A 17,281-nucleotide genomic window follows, 5' to 3' on the forward strand; every position below is an offset into this window, starting at 1 on the left:
AATCACTAGCCTGGCGCCTTAAACAGTGTGACCAATGGGATGTGTCCTAGCCGACTGGGATGGTTGGATGAAGGAACGGATCAAATACGTATCCTGGTTCTTGTAGCCCAAAGGTACAGATCGGTGCCAGACCTGTCAGCCAACGTGCTACTTTTATGGTGAATCGGACGGGTGCACAGTAACAGAGTCACGTTTGAAGTAAGAACACCACCCGATGCATACGTTAATACTGTCACAATAAATTCCAAATATGTGTGAGTGTTTGTTATCATACGCCACGTTCAGCAATATTTGAACTGTCACTATAACGTCTAATGAAGCTGATTATGGAGGCACTGTACATGTACAATTCTATATTTATATCTATTCCAGTTCGCGACAGGGTGTAAGTATACACGCACCTGCAATGGGGCAGTAAGTTTTGGCATTGGCTGCTTGAGAGGCCATTCCGCCTTTTGCTCTGGGAACTCTCTCTGGCCCTTGGATATTGGACGTTCTAGAAGGACCCCACCGGACTTCAACGGCGTCTTGGACTCGCATATGTTGAGGATGAACTGAAGAAGAGTTTGGTGAGTGAGTGAGTTTAGTTTTACGCCGCACTCAGCAGTATTCCAGCTATATGGCAGTGGTCTGTAAATAATCGAGTCTGGACCAGACAATCCAGTGATCAACAACATGAGCATCGATCTGCGCAATTGGGAACCGATGACATGTGTCAACCAAGTCAGCGAGCCTGACCACCCGATCCCGTTAGTCGCCTCTTACGACAAGCTGAATCGCCTTTTATGGCAAGCATGGGTTGCTGAAGGCCTCTTCTACCCCGGGACCTTCACGGGTCAAAGAGTTTGGTTGTACAGTTGAATAGACTTAGGGTCCTTCGAACATTCCCACACCTTGTCACACACACATTGAAATCGCGTTTTTCTTGTTCATGTCTATACATGAACATGAGAATTAGCCCTGAAGACACAAGTTGCCACTGGCTTGGGGCAGATAGTGTTGGGCATTACGCCCGACCAGTTTAAATGTCATAGATAAAATGGCGTTTTTGTCTTCAATACATTAGCAGGAGTAGCCCTGTTATTACTGCCGAAACATAAGTTAACACTGACATGGGAATATAAGTTTTGTCTCCTCTATTCACTGAACACGTTCAAGTCATTAAACGCGGCTAGGTTCTGTTTCCAACAATGTTCCACCAGTGGACAGTCCAGTCCTTCAGGCAACAGCTTCGTTGTTATTGGCCTATGGGATGCCTATGGAGAACTCTCTATTCCCAAATACCAGAGAAACACTCCATGTTCTTACCTTGTAGAAGAGACTGACAGCCAGGTTTCTCCGAAACTCAACGCTTGCTAGCACTTCCTCGTAGTCGGGGTTCAACTCTGCTTTAAGAGATTCCAGGGCACCTATTGAATGACAAAGTAATCACAATGATATATGACGTATGTGAGGGTCGGTATGATAGATGCTTTCACAAATATGATAAATAGTAGATGTTTTAAGTTAAAGATAATTCATACCAAATAGCCAGGTGCACTTTATAGAATGTGTGTTCCTCGCACCGACGACTTGGGTTTGATTCCCCATATGGATACAAACTTCGAAGCCCATTTCTGGTGTTCCACGCCATGATATTGCTGGCATATTGCTAAACCGTGATTGCTCACCCACTCCTGACGTTTCAGAATACCATCTGACTCTATGCAATAAGGAAGTTTACGAACTTACGGAACAGTAAATTAGATTATGTGGTCAGGGTTCACATGAAAGATCTTCTCTAAGAGACGGAGAAAGGGAAACAGAATGCACTGCGTTCCACTTGTAGACTGGCTCTTTTAGATGGGTGAAAACTGGATATTTGTGGAACACGAATAAATTTCTCGGTGGCCTTTTATTGTTTTGGGGATATACAGTGGATACACGTCATTTAAAGTTAACACTTGTTTTCTTAGACATAATAATCTGAATCATTCTCTACATTATCACTACCGTACACACTCACCTTTGTACACATTGCCGGAAACACAATATGTGTCAAATTAAGAACTGTCCAGTTTATAATAATAAACAGCTACGTAAAATAATGCAACTGATATCACAGTGTAAGAAATATCTGCCGTTAACGAAGTAAATAAAATAGAATATCAGTAATATCCCCCTACCGCGCAGGACTGCAGGATCCGTCAGACACTTCCCTGTCAGGAACTCCTCTGTCTTCGTGGCATGTATCTGTGAGAACAAAGTGAAACATGACGGATATGAAGATGTTTTATGTGAGTGGCATTTAGAAGCTAGAAGTTGGTATGATGAAGAAGAGCAAAGGTTGTACATAAAACGCAGATATTCTTTATGTATATATTCTCCTTGTACATCCCGTTGTGTATCACTGGCTTGATAACGACTATAGCATCCTGTCCTTTTTCAGATACGAAGATCTGATGTTGGAACCATACTGCTTACGTATAAGGTGCATATTCGTATTGCAATATGTGTTGCAAATGCCCGTTGAAGTTCAGTATCTCACTGGAGTGTCTACAGTACGGTCCTAGTCATATAAACATTTTCCCTGGTGCTGTTACCTCTCCTGATGGTGTTACCTACATCACTATCACCTCCACTAACACAGAAACATTCTCACTAGTGCTGCTGCCTCTACTGATAGTGTTACCTACATCACTACCACTTCCTCTAACACAGAAACATTCTCACTAGTGCTGCTGCCTCTACTGATGGTGTTACCTATATCACTACCACTTCCTCTAACACAGAAACATTCTCACTAGTGCTACTGCCTCTACTGATGGTGTTACCTACATCACTACCACTTCCTCTAACACAGAAACATTCTCACTAGTGCTGCTGCCTCTACTGATGGTGTTACCTACATCACTACCACTTCCTCTAACACAGAAACATTCTTCCTGCTCCATTTACCTCTACTGATGGTGTTACCTACATCACTACCACTTCCTCTAAAACAGAAACATTCTCACTAGTGCTGCTGCCTCTACTGATGGTGTTACCTACATCACTACCACTTCCTCTAACACAGAAACATTCTTCCTGCTCCTGTTACCTTTACTGATGGTGTTACCTACATCACTACCACTTCCTCTAAAACAGAAACATTCTCACCAGTGCTGCTGCCTCTACTGATGGTGTTACCTACATCACTACCACTTCCTCTAACAAAGAAACATTCTGACTAGTGCTGATACCTCTACTGATGGTGTTACCTACATCACTACCACTTCCTCTAACACAGAAACATTCTCACTAGTGCTGCTGCCTCTACTGATGGTGTTTTCTACATCAATACCACTTCCTCTAACACAGAAACATTCTCACTAGTGCTGCTGCCCCTACTGATGGTGTTACCTACATCACTACCACTTCCTCTAACACAGAAACATTCTCACTAGTGCTGCTGCCTCTACTGATGGTGTTACCTACATCACTACCACTTCCTCTAACAAAGAAACATTCTCACTAGTGCTGCTGCCTCTACTGATGGTGTTACCTACATCACTACCACTTCCTCTAACACAGAAACATTCTTCCTGTTGCTGCCTCTACTGATGGTGTTACCTACATCACTACCACTTCCTCTAACACAGAAACATTCTTCCTGCTGCTGTTACCTCTACTGATGGTGTTACCTACATCACTACCACCTCCACTAACACAGAAACATTCTCTTTGGTGCTCTTACCTCTACTGATGATGTTACCTACATCACTACCAACACAGAATGTAAAGTTGTTACTACATCTAATGCCACTACCACTGTCACAACGGCTGCTTCATCTCCTACAGCACTACAAATATCTCACCACTGCATTACAGTTTTGACTACAGGCACCCTGCAAATGTTTATACCACCTCTAACGTCTACAAATACTTCTATTACCACTACTACTACTACAACAACTGCTACTAGAACGTCTACTTCCACAGCCATCACCGGTGCCATAACGACTTCTGGTACTTCTACAACTACTAGTATTATCACTTCTACAACTGTTTGTGTCATCACTTCTACAACTACTTGCATTATCACTTCTACAACTACTTGCGTTATCACTTCTACAGCTACTTGCGCTATCACTTCTACAACTACTTGCGTTATCACTTCTACAACTACTTGTATTATCACTTCTACAACTACTTGCATTATCACTTCTACAACTACTTGTATTATCACTTCTACAGCTACTTGTATTATCACTTCTACATCTACTTGTATTATCACTTCTACAACTACTTGCATTATCACTTCTACAACTACTTGTGTTATCACTTCTACATCTACTTGTGTTATCACTTATACAACTACTTGCAACATCACTTCTACAACTACTTGCATTATCACTTCTACAACTACTTGTATTATCACTTCTACAACTACTTGCATTATCACTTCTACAACTACTTGTATTATCACTTCTACAGCTACTTGTATTATCACTTCTACATCTACTTGTATTATCACTTCTACAACTACTTGCATTATCACTTCTACAACTACTTGTATTATCAGCTTCTACGACTACTTTATTATCACTTGTACAACTACTTGTGTTATCACTTCTACATCTACTTGTATTATCACTTATACAACTACTTGCAACATCACTTCTACAACTACTTGCATTATCACTTCTACAACTACTTGTATTATCACTTCTACAACTACTTGCATTATCACTTCTACAACTACTTGTATTATCACTTCTACAGCTACTTGTATTATCACTTCTACATCTACTTGTATTATCACTTCTACAACTACTTGCATTATCACTTCTACAACTACTTGTGTTATCACTTCTACATCTACTTGTGTTATCACTTATACAACTCCTTACATAAGCACTTCTACAACTACTTGTATTCTCACTTCTACAACTACTTGTATTATCACTTCTACAACTACTTGTATTATCACTTCTACAAGTACTTGCATTATCACTTCTACAACTACTTGCATTATCACTTCTACAGCTACTTGCATTATCACTTCTACAACTACTTGTATTATCACTTCTACATCTACTTGTATTATCACTTCTACAACTACTTGCAATATCACTTCTACATCTACTTGTATTATCACTTCTACAACTACTTGCATTATCACTTATACAACTACTTGTATTATCACTTCTACAACTACTTGCATTATCACTTCTACAACTACTTGCATTATCACTTCTACAACTACTTGCATTATCACTTCTACAGCTACTTGCATTATCACTTCTACAACTACTTGTATTATCACTTCTACATCTACTTGTATTATCACTTCTACAACTACTTGCAATATCACTTCTACATCTACTTGTATTATCACTTCTACAACTACTTGCATTATCACTTCTACAACTACTTGCATTATCACTTCTACAACTACTTGCATTATCACTTCTACAACTACTTGCATTATCACTTCTACAACTACTTGTATTATCACTTCTACAACTACTTGTATTATCACTTCTACATCTACTTGCATTATCACTTCTACAACTACTTGTGTTATCACTTCTACAACTACTTGCATTATCACTTATACAAGTACTTGCATTATCACTTCTACATCTACTTGTATTATCACTTCTACAACTACTTGTATTATCACTTCTACAACTACTTGTATTATCACTTCTGCAACTACTTGTATTATCACTTCTACAACTACTTACATTATCACTTCTGCAACTACTTACATTATCACTTCTACATCTACTTGTATTCTCACTTCTACAACTACTTGCGTTATCACTTCTACAACTACTTGTATTCTCACTTCTAAAACTACTTGTATTCTCACTTCTACAACTACTTACATAAGCACTTCTACAACTACTTGTATTATCACTTCTACAACTACTTGTATTCTCACTTCTACAACTACTTGTATTCTCACTTCTACAACTACTTGTATTATCACTTCTACAACTACTTGTATTATCACTTCTACAACTACTTGTATTATCACTTCTACAACTACTTGTATTCTCACTTCTACAACTACTTACATAAGCACTTCTACAACTACTTGTATTATCACTTCTACAACTACTTGCATTGTCAGCTTCTAGAACTACTTGTATTCTCACTTCTAAAACTACTTGTATTCTCACTTCTACAACTACTTGTATTATCACTTCTACAACTGCTTGTATCACTTCTATAACTTCTACCACAACTTATACTTCAACGACCACTGCTGCTGCCATAACGACGTTCACTGACGTTACTGCTATAACTCACCGTGTTTTTATCAATTCCGCCATACACCAGGGAAGGTTTTCCGAGCACTTGGAATTTCGATGGCTCGATAGTGACCCTGAACGCAGCATTCACGTAAGCATGGGCATTCTGGAAGATGAGTGTAGCACATACGTTAACAAACAACACATTGGAATGTTTAATGTTTACTGGATTAACTTTAATTAGGGGTATCACATCACTGAAATGTACCTTTATCTTTACAGATGGAAGTAACAAACCTGTGATCTTGGCATGATCTTGTAAGACCGGAATCTGTATTTGTCCACCTGCTTGAACAACTCCACAGACGTTATGATCTTCCCCGTCATGTCCAAGTTGCGGGCGAGGTTGGTCAAAGTTTGAGACTTGACACTCCCATCCTTACTGTCTGAACATGCACAACATAACACCACGTCAAACAAAAGTGTAGGTTTGAATGCACAAACTTGCTTCCTAAAGGCACTTATATTTTGATACCAGCAAAAACTAAATCACAAATATGACATTACTCCAAACATTATGACAGGAATCCAGGATAACTTTCGAGGTAACAATACCCCTTTGACTAACGCTTAGTCTCTGAACCTAATTTTCATTGTAACAAATTAACCAATTTCAATTGATACGGAGTGGAGGGAAGACCAGAGATTAAGACCTGAACCTGAGTAAATCTAGTCCTGCTTCATCTAGCGCTTTAGCTCTGCAGGAAGGGCTAGGCAGTAGGGAAAATAATGTGATTCAGGGACTGAGAGACATCCTACAATACACTCCTGCATAAATGACGAAAATAAACGGTATTTGTGGCTATTGTAATCTATACATGTCAGCACTCGGGGGGTGTACAGGTACAGAGAACGTTTAGAGCACCTGTCAGTGTACTCACCCAGGATGTATATCTTGGCCCCTGCGGCCTCCAGTGGTGTGAAGACATCGGAGGGGAAGTCAGGGTGGCCGTTCTTGATCATCAGATTACCAGCCCAAGACCCGGCCTGGAGTTGATAAAACATTATTCAGGGTTGCTCGAAGACTAGCATTCCTACATTCAATCAGTCACAGGTTTATGTTTTTGTTGCTCATGCTTTGCATCTCTCAAACAGACACATTTTGCCATTTTTGGAGACTTCATGTTACACTTTCAAAACAGTTTCATAACGGTCTCACATGAGCCAAATGCCCCATTTACGGATGTGGTTACACATGCAAACATTCTAATTATTGTCATTACAATGGCACCAATGCATTACTTTTATTTATGCGTTCACTTGGACTGGCATTTCATATAAAGATAATGACAGTGTAAGAAAAGCTAGATTTATGGATGCAAACTTCTTTACTGTGGATAAAACGGCGTTTCGGAGCGTATGCTTGCTCCTTCACAGGCGCAAGCATACGCTCCGAAACGCTGTGTCATCCACAATAAGAAGTTGTCATCCATAAATCTGGCTTTTCTTGTGCCTTCCACATCTAAATGCTCTTCAAAGATGCACTAGCAGTGAATAAAAAGCTTAAAACACAAATATAAGCCGACGATTACATTTCTAACGAGGACGTTGCCGATCATGAGGAGGTGGTTGGCGATGCCGTTGAAGTAGCTGTAGCCCTTGTCGTCGGCCCTCTTCTGCAGGGCTTCGATCAGGTCGGAGATGGACAGGCCAGCCCCGAACCGGAAACTTTTGGGAGAAGACTAAATCACAAAATGAATGTTAGTATTTTGCCTTGAAAATATATTGAAATGGTTTCAGTAAATAAGGGCAGTGGCATATGTGCCTTGTATGCTTGCAGTTTGGCACTTGTAAGTCTGACTGAAGAACATTTTTTAACATATGGTGATATGACGTTAGCATATAAAACTGTGGCGATAACGGGATCAGAGGTTTTACAGTAACCTTAGTACGGATAGACACGTATGTCACGTGCGCCCGGCAAGGACTGATGAGCGAGGGGTTGTTGCGTCAGACACTAGGGATGTCTCGATATATCAGTATATACATGGCCTTAATATGGAAGCGTGTACTCGATAAGATGGACACGGTCTCAACGGACCAATTATGTCACGCAATGTGGCTGCATCCACCATCAGTCCGGTCAGGGCTCTGGTACTAAAGCACTGATGATATGTTGGCATCATTTGTCATCATTGCGCGGGTCGCTATTTATAATGTCAATCACTGGTCATGTTACCTAGAAAGCCTCCCAAGACTGACATTGAATCTATTCTAGTTTGTTATAAAAAGACAATACCTCGATTTTGTAGAGCTCCTTTACGTCGTGTAGGTCCACAAACACGTCGAAAGGACCTTCATTCTTGTATATGCCTGAAACACGAGTAGATCATACTGATCATGTGACATACTCTTCAGAAACATGTTCCTCCAAATCAAGAAACAGAAATAGTGGCACGTTGTACGCAAACACATTGCAGACGTTCTTAATGTAACCATAGAATGTATGTTCAAGATAAAACAAGTGAACTGAAATTATACCAAGGTCTTTTTAATTGCGGGAAAAACTTATCAAGCATTGTGAATTTTTTTTTTTTTAGGTGTCACACAATCAGTTGTCTCTTTTAGTAAAATAAATTTACATTCGTTCAATATCATACAACACATACTCAACATCTGAAGATGTACGCCCCAGTCAATTTTACTCTTTATACTTGTCAACTGTCTCAGCATTATCTTTAGTGTATCTCTGCATCACACTGTAAGGAGTCATTATAGGAAATGAAGGTTAAGGAGGGAATGCCGAGTATCCATCTTGTCAGTGTACGTGTGTTTCCACACAGTGGTAAATGTGTGCCGACACCCCTCCCCGTAGCCTCACCACGGACTCACCCACTACTTAAAGCCTCACCAGACGCAGTGTTTCCATGCACAAGTCGAATCTTTGCTCCTTTGTTGGTTTGAAAAATTCGAACCAGGTTCTTGAGAGTCTGGGGTCGGTACCAACTCTTTCCACCCGTCTTGACCAGGAACCCGACACTACTGGAAGACCCATTAGCACTGGAGCCATTGGCAGAACTTCCATTAGCAGAGGATCCGTTGGACGAGTCGCCATGTCCTTCACAAGCTTTGCCAGTTCGGGGACAGATCTTCAGATCCTGCAAATTAAACACAAGTCAGTCAGGAATCAGGAACTTCACACCGGCATAGCACTCACATACAGACCATCGTACAAAATATTCAGTTAAGAGTCAGTTAAGAGAGATGTAGACTCAGTAGACCTCAGTAAGTTTCTTTTATATATTTTTTTCTAATCATAAAAAATGCGCGTGGCTCAAAGCCAGTATATTTAACGATTTTTCAGTCCTGTCCTGAATGATAACAATGGGTTACCTAGAATGCGATATGAAATATTGCAGTGTTTCATTGCTTCTCTCTGCACTGTGATATGCAAACCGACTTGCCTCAATGTCAATGCATGACGCTCCAGGAATGGTGGAATCCTTAGCGAAAGACTTCATGGCGTCGAGAATAGGCCTGTACCCGGTACATCGGCAGATGTTGCCGCCAAACTGATCCTCGATTTCCGCCTCAGTAGGGGTAGCGTTCTTCTGTAAGATTCTGAAATGTTGATGTTTCAAAGTACAATATTCTTAGCCTTTTAAAAGAGCCTTTTCACAGTAACCACATTAACCCTTACAATCTTAAAAACTTACTGGTGAACACTACCCGCACTTGCCACGGCATGCCCCAATCAATTCATATTCACGGCCACCCTCGTGCAGAGTCATGGTGTTGATCACTGGATTTTCTTGTCAGATTCGGATTTACAGACGGCCGATATATAGCTGGAATATTGCTGAGTGTCGCGTAAAAATAAACTCACTCACACTTACCGTGCATATATATGATCATTCCTGTACGCAGTAACCACACCTAAACATACATATTCATAACCATCCCTGTGTACAGTACCCTCACTTACCATACATATTCATGGCCATCCCTGTGTACAGTACCCTGACTTACCATACATATTCATGACAATCCCTGTGTACAGAACCCTGACTTACCCATAAATATTCATGACCATATCTGTGTACAGTACCCTCACTTCCCCATACATATTCATGACCATATCTGTGTACAGTACCCTCACTTCCCCAAACATATTCATAACCATCCCTGTGTACAGTACCCTCACTTACCATACATATTCATGACAATCCCTGTGTACAGAACCCTGACTTCCCCAAACATATTCATGACCATAGCTGTGTACAGTATCCTCACATACCATGAATATTCACGGCAATAACTGTGTACAGTACCCCCACTTACCCATAAATATTCATGACCATATCTGTGTACAGTACCCTCACTTCCCCATACATATTCACGACCATCTTTGTGTACAGTACCCTCACTTCCCCATACATATTCATAACCATCCCTGTGTACAGTACCGTCACTTACTCATACATATTCATGACCATAACTGTGTACAGAACCCTGACTTACTCATACATATTCATGACCATCCCTGTGTACAGAACCCTCACTTACTCATACATATTCATGACCATAACTGTGTACAGAACCCTGACTTACTCATACATATTCATAACCATCCCTGTGTACAGTACCGTCACTTACTCATACATATTCATGACCATAACTGTGTACAGAACCCTGACTTACTCATACATATTCATGACCATCCCTGTGTACAGAACCCTGACTTACCCATACATATTCATGACCATCCCTGGTGTACAATAGCCACACTGAGTGCCGTTGAACTCTGCGATTCTCTTCTGTATTGGGTGGAATCCATCTTTGGAGTTCCCCAGACCCTCCGTTGTGGTGATCTTCCAGCCGTCCACAGAGTAGAGGGGACACAGACACTGGAAAAGACAACGGAGAATATGAGTAATGCACCGAGCCGCCTTGAACGATGCTGTAAATGCTAACATTTACAACTTAGACCTTATTAACTTCCTTTACATGAAGGTTCACTTGTTGATATAAGCGTTGGTTTGGTTTGGACATGCAAAGATACAACTGTACTTCAATAAAGCAGTGGTTTCCTACACTTACAGAGTTGATAGAAAACGATGTGTCCTTCCCGGTGCTATGGTCTGTCTTGGTGACGGTGACAGCGCAGCAGCCACACCCTCCCTCCTTACACATCACCTTGGTCCCTGGCAGACCCGCGCCGTCACGAATGTAGTCGTTGAGGGTTGTCGTCAAGTCATATTCGCCGGTCACTATTGTCAAACAAACCCAGACATGCATATCGTCTCTTTACTTTCTTTCGGTGCATTAATAATAATGCAATATTGTTCTATACTTTACATCCGGGACGATCAGGGTTAGAATTGATCGTCAGCAACTGATGCTTATCTCAAGATGCGACTAACGGGAACAGATGGCCAGGACCGCAGTGAGACATTTGTCATCAAGCTTACAACGTCCAAGTTTGCGTGACAACCTTTCAAAAGGTAGGACTCTGAAGGACATTTCTAAACAAGAAGCATCATTTGCTATTTTGACCTTACAGTATACTCCAGTAAGTCTGAACATGATGTGAACATTGACTTGCCCTTGGTCTTTTGCCTTCGAGCAATAGTGATTGCAAAACCGGGAAGAAATAACATGATCTGTCTGTGTGAAGCATACCTGTATGCTGGTGTCCGTTGATGGAGAAGTTGATGGGGCTGATGTCCTCCGTCCTGTGAAACACCAAATGAATACTGACATGAAGAAAATGTACACAGAGAGGACTTTCAGGGATCACTACGCATGGCATACATCCATGTCGTACAGAGTTCAGAATGATTGAGGGAATTTAGTTTTTACGCCGCACTCATCAATTTTCCAGCTATATGGGGGCGGTCAGTAAATAGTCGAGTCTGGAACAGACAGTACAGTGATCAATAGCATGAGCATCGATCTGCGCAATTGGGAACCGATGGAGTTCAGAATGACAAGCAATGGATTATAAGATAAGTGCAATTTAATAGGTATGTGCACAGTTGTCAGTTCCTTACACAACCTAACATCTCACCATGTCAGAATACAATTGATGCATATTCTGTTCATCGCTCTCTCTTGATCGCTCAATACGTAACACAAACCCCAAAGTGACGTCATCCGACTGACACCTTACTACTCATATGTTACGTGACCCTCTGAAAAAGGTTCCGGCCACACGTGTGAATTATAAATGAAACCTAGACATTTTCAAAGAACAGATGTTGATCCAAAATATTTACTACACGGACAGAATTGGAATGAAACAACACAATAGAATAACCGCGTCCCTTCCCTACGTAAGCGCTTTTGTCTGTGTGGTCATGTTGGGTAATCAGCTAAGCTGTATACCTGATACATTACAAGATTTGTGGTCACTCGACATCCAATCGTCAGATGGCTGATATTTCATGTGAATTTTCTTGGACATATCACATTCTGGGGTAATTTGGACATTTCATCAATTTAATGATCATGTAAAATCATTTGGATATAACTGATAGTTGTGTCAGTGTGTGTCGTTAGTCTCAAATGCATAGTACTATGAACTTTGGTGATCTAATTGCTATAAATAGCCAAAGCAATACTTTAAATTAGAGTAATGTGATTGATTGCAGCAATTCTTTTTGGATACTTAAGGCAGGGCAAAGAATGAAAGCATGTGATGAATGGACGAGCACGTACCGTACCTATATACGGACCATTGAAAATAGGAGACAATGAATGAATGAATGAATGAATGAATGAATGAATGAGTGAATGCTAGGGATTCTTTTGTATATGTTCGTTATTAGAATGCCTGTACATATTGTTATTATTTTCGCCATAGACGAGCGTCTGATACCGCAGCGTCCTGGAGGGTGAAATAAACCAAGGCCCCTACACCTGGTAGATTTATATAACTACAAACACAAGGTATGGGAACCCCCTGCAATTTGATGGCCATATACAAACTCAGTTCATTTATAGTTTAAGATAAATGTAAATTTCGGTGAGCTGAATAGGCACTTTAAACAACGAGTTAGAATCTGCTGGGAATCAGTAAATTCTGTTGATTCAATTTAAGCTGGGTTTGAGTGAAATGAACCAATGTCAAAACAGCGAAAAACATGGGTGCTGAAACACACCAGCACCGTTCTTGATTCAAACACCTGAGCATAACAGCCTGGCGTATGTGGTATGTGGTAATATTAGAGACACCTCTGAAGCTACCCAAACCCTTCACTATGCCACAGCACACACCGTCAGGTCCCACGACAGAAGCAGGGCCATTGCATGATTACAGGATGGTGAATCCGTTTAAAGTGTTGTTCACCGTCTTCATGTTTCTTTCGGTCTCATTCACAGACGGAGGGACAGGTTCCAGGCCACTAGTACAGTACAGAACAAACCTCACTTTGTAATACCCAGAAAAGTATCAAGGGTTCCAAGCACTTCAAGACCTATTCACAACTGCTAGTGCACAGTTGCCACAAGCTACATGAGGAAGTCTGTCTTCCACATGCATTGCGCTGTTGTAACTAATCGTTAGAAGAAAACCCGGTGCTGGTGAGGTTCTTGTTTTTCTGTTTATGACAATGTTTCATTTCACTTGCAATAGGCCAATACTATGGAATGTCGCTTACAGTATTCCATACAATACTGATCCATGTGCTACACCTTATGTTCTTGATGTACAAAGTGTCCATTAAGCACACAAAAACTTGCATTTATGTTAGAGTAAAAAATAGTCTCACCACATTTAAGTTTGCATGTGACTATCATATTGTAGGGCGTTCCCATAGTTTTGTTTTATTTGTCTATCGCATGGAATCCATACAGCTATTGCATATTGAAACAAGTAATGTGTAACGTGTTGCTTACGAATTATGCATGTATATCTGTGTTTCTGCTTCTATTACATTGTACACCTAATTCTATCACGACTGTTGTTTTCACCTACACGCATCTTCAATAAGCCATTGGCCGTTGAAGAACAAACGTTAAGGTCTGTAGTTTGCGCGTGACTGACCTAGTCCTGTCGCACACATATGTATAGGTCGTGTTCGTGAATATTTACCTAATGGGTCTGTGTTGTAATCGCTATCGTTTAAAGAAACTACCATCAATGAGGTATGATTTTTTTGTTGTTGTTTTGGGTTTTTTGTTTTTGTTTTTGATTTCGTTTTGTTTGTTTTGGTTTGGTTTGTTTTTTGGCTTTTTTGTTTTGTTTTGTTTTGTTTTTGTTTGTTTGTTTGTTTTGTTTGTTTGTTTTTTTTGTTGTTTTTGTTTTGGGGATACTTTTTTCCAAAGTTTTTTCAAAAGTAGTAAATCTCGTCATGTCAGCGTTTTTCCAACAGTTAAGGCACTTACAGCGCCAGTGCTTATCGTTATTGTGTCTTGGGGGATGCGCGTTGTTGAAACATCTACTTTACAGAGTAATTTGCTTGCTCTCTTGTCACGCTGGCTAAAGATAAACATTCATCTAACTGCGGCAGTGTGGGGAGTGACCTAGAATCATAATGGTATCTCGGCAACGCGCTGACACAGAAATACATTGACTGCGGTGTTTACTGTGTCTGGTGTCGATCTGGTGAAGCATAGTGTGTAAACACAGAATACAATGCATTAATCCCGATGGTTAAGTGGATTCAGAAATGAAGACTATATACCGACAGGTATGTCAGGGCAAGTATAAAAGTTAACGCTCACGTTAACGAGCGAGTCGATGACAAGCGGTCGGATTTTAACAAGTGACGGGACCAGCCACTGAGCTAACATACACAGGCTTGATTGCGCAATATTTCTTTACCAATTTCTGATCTCACTAACTGCAATGGGATGGTCGTAATTGATATGTTCTGAATGTTCAGGTATATCAAGCAGATTTAGAAGAAAAAATTAAATGCTATTCATTTCATAATAATGTTTAAACCTGCTGATTGAAGTGGGACATCTACGGTCATGACGGGGCACGAACGAGCAGGTGGAGATCATGTTTCAAGGAGGGAAGACTGACAGACACAAACACTTTGGCGGATGTCTTCACTTGTGAACCACGCTTAGATTGCATAAGAGATTGGGTGCCGTATGGTATGATGGTCTCGGCCGTCACTTTCTACCAACCTTTTCTACGTCAGCTGCACAATGTGTTGTGATCCTCAAGGGAATCGTAGCGCAAAGGTGATCGTAACTCCAACGCTGAAGACAGATAGACTTACGACTGCCGTAGCGCTACAGTAGGAATGGGTAGGAAAGGGCCCAGGCCAGACAAAATCTATTATATCTGTTACCATGTGGAAGGGATTCTAAAGTTTGCGTTTCCTGTCAGTATCCTAAGATCTTGGGTTTGAATCCCAGTTTTTCACCAATTATGACCACGCTGTGTCATCAGTATGTTCTTGGGAACAACGGCAATTCTGGTAACACGTATTCGGTACCCCTTCTACATACACACACACACAAACAGACAAACAAGCAAACACACGCACGCACGCACGCACGCACGCACGCACACACACAAGCACGCACGCGCACACATTGTTAACTATCCTGGCTCAGCAAATATAGACCCCAGTTTGCTTGTCACGTGATCTTTGAGTGTATACATACATTTGAGGAATACACATATACACAATATCAACCCATTCTACTATACTACTATTAGCACTTTACATAGACATATCTAAGTAACCAGGTGATTCTAACACAGTATGCAATGCGCAGTACAAGCATGTCTTAAACTAGCATAGTTGTATTAATTCTCTTTCTTGATCACTTTTGTAAATTACTAATTACACAGCCTTAACCGTTCATGCCATTTCCATGAACAATAAACATTGAACTCGATCGTACTGTTTCTTTCCGTAACCATTGACAACGAAACATTTTCCTGGTCACGTGTGTTATATATCTCCTACCCCTTAGCATGTGGCACCCACGTCAAGAGAAAACATGATAAAGTCTGATGTCTGAAGCCGTACAAATCTAAATGTGGCAAAGAATAATGGCTGCTGTAGTCTCCACTAGAGATATAACCATCCTCAATATGCAGTCATACTTGGCTTCCCGGTAATGTGACTGACAGGAACGCCGTGTATAGCTGATGTTTTGAAGTTTCAACTACCAGTAGAGCCAGCTGGAATATACACTACGATCCTGCAAACGTGGCAATACAATTACCACGAATGTGTCTAGCTTTCATTTCAAATCCTTGAATGGCATTTAAAAGTGGAATGCATAAGGAAACTTAGTAAGGTTTATGGATGTAGTTTTTTCTTTATTCTGAATAACACCACGTTTCGGAACGTATGTCTGCTGCGTCATCGGGTGAATGATGTGGAATATCAACCCGCTGGCCTCCTCCTGACTGTATTCTTTACACATACGCACGCGCGCGCGCACGCACACACATACATCCTGATACTACCTAACATTCACCCGACGAAGAAGCAAGCACACGCACCAAAGCATTGTGTTATTCACGATGTCATTAAAGTAGTTGACATCCAAAAATCATGCTTTTCTTAGCTTCGTTTTGTTAAATATCTAACACAATTTTCATCATACACAGATTAAACATTGATAAAATCATGCAATAGCAGTAGGAAACAAATGACGGCAAAATGTGACAGTGTAATTTATTGATGTTGATTTCACTCTCAGACTCACCACGCCAGGGGACAATAAAAATTAAATAGAGTGTGAACAAGAAGATGACTTGTATACACTAAAGATTTATTAACAATGGAGTATTGATTATTTGTGGACAAATGACGTCATCATAATCCAAAGACAGAAAATGTTGATGATGTATCTGATGAAACAGTTACTTGGTGAACGTTGCACTTTTCAAATATGTAGAATTATTGGGAACTGTAAATTGAAAAAGAGCCGTAGCGATCTACGTTTTTTGTCCATGTTTCTGCATGTCTATTGCCCTCCACCATGTTTACACAACCCGCTGCTTGACATGCCTCAGTCGGGTGGGTGAGTCGGTAAACGGCAGTAACCCTGGACCTTGGACCGGAAGCCGAGCTGAA

General features: G+C 40.7%; 1 protein-coding gene across 1 annotated transcript in view; it reads right to left on the reverse strand.

Annotated features, from left to right (window-relative positions):
- LOC137284041 (xanthine dehydrogenase/oxidase-like) overlaps window positions 1-17,281 on the reverse strand; it is a 37,467-nt gene that overhangs the window by 19,667 nt on the left and 519 nt on the right. Inside the window, exons 2-14 of the mRNA XM_067815699.1 lie at window positions 11,907-11,959; window positions 11,325-11,494; window positions 10,971-11,131; window positions 9,689-9,845; window positions 9,136-9,382; window positions 8,524-8,597; window positions 7,817-7,966; window positions 7,166-7,271; window positions 6,522-6,670; window positions 6,283-6,390; window positions 2,166-2,232; window positions 1,309-1,409; window positions 402-554 (exon numbers count right to left, since the gene is read on the reverse strand). Coding sequence (XP_067671800.1) covers window positions 402-554; window positions 1,309-1,409; window positions 2,166-2,232; window positions 6,283-6,390; window positions 6,522-6,670; window positions 7,166-7,271; window positions 7,817-7,966; window positions 8,524-8,597; window positions 9,136-9,382; window positions 9,689-9,845; window positions 10,971-11,131; window positions 11,325-11,494; window positions 11,907-11,959 — 1,696 coding nt within the window. The remainder of the gene's footprint in view (window positions 1-401; window positions 555-1,308; window positions 1,410-2,165; window positions 2,233-6,282; window positions 6,391-6,521; window positions 6,671-7,165; window positions 7,272-7,816; window positions 7,967-8,523; window positions 8,598-9,135; window positions 9,383-9,688; window positions 9,846-10,970; window positions 11,132-11,324; window positions 11,495-11,906; window positions 11,960-17,281) is intronic.

The sequence above is a fragment of the Haliotis asinina genome, chromosome 5, assembly GCF_037392515.1.
Source record: "Haliotis asinina isolate JCU_RB_2024 chromosome 5, JCU_Hal_asi_v2, whole genome shotgun sequence".
Classification (NCBI taxonomy): Eukaryota; Metazoa; Mollusca; class Gastropoda; order Lepetellida; family Haliotidae; genus Haliotis; species Haliotis asinina.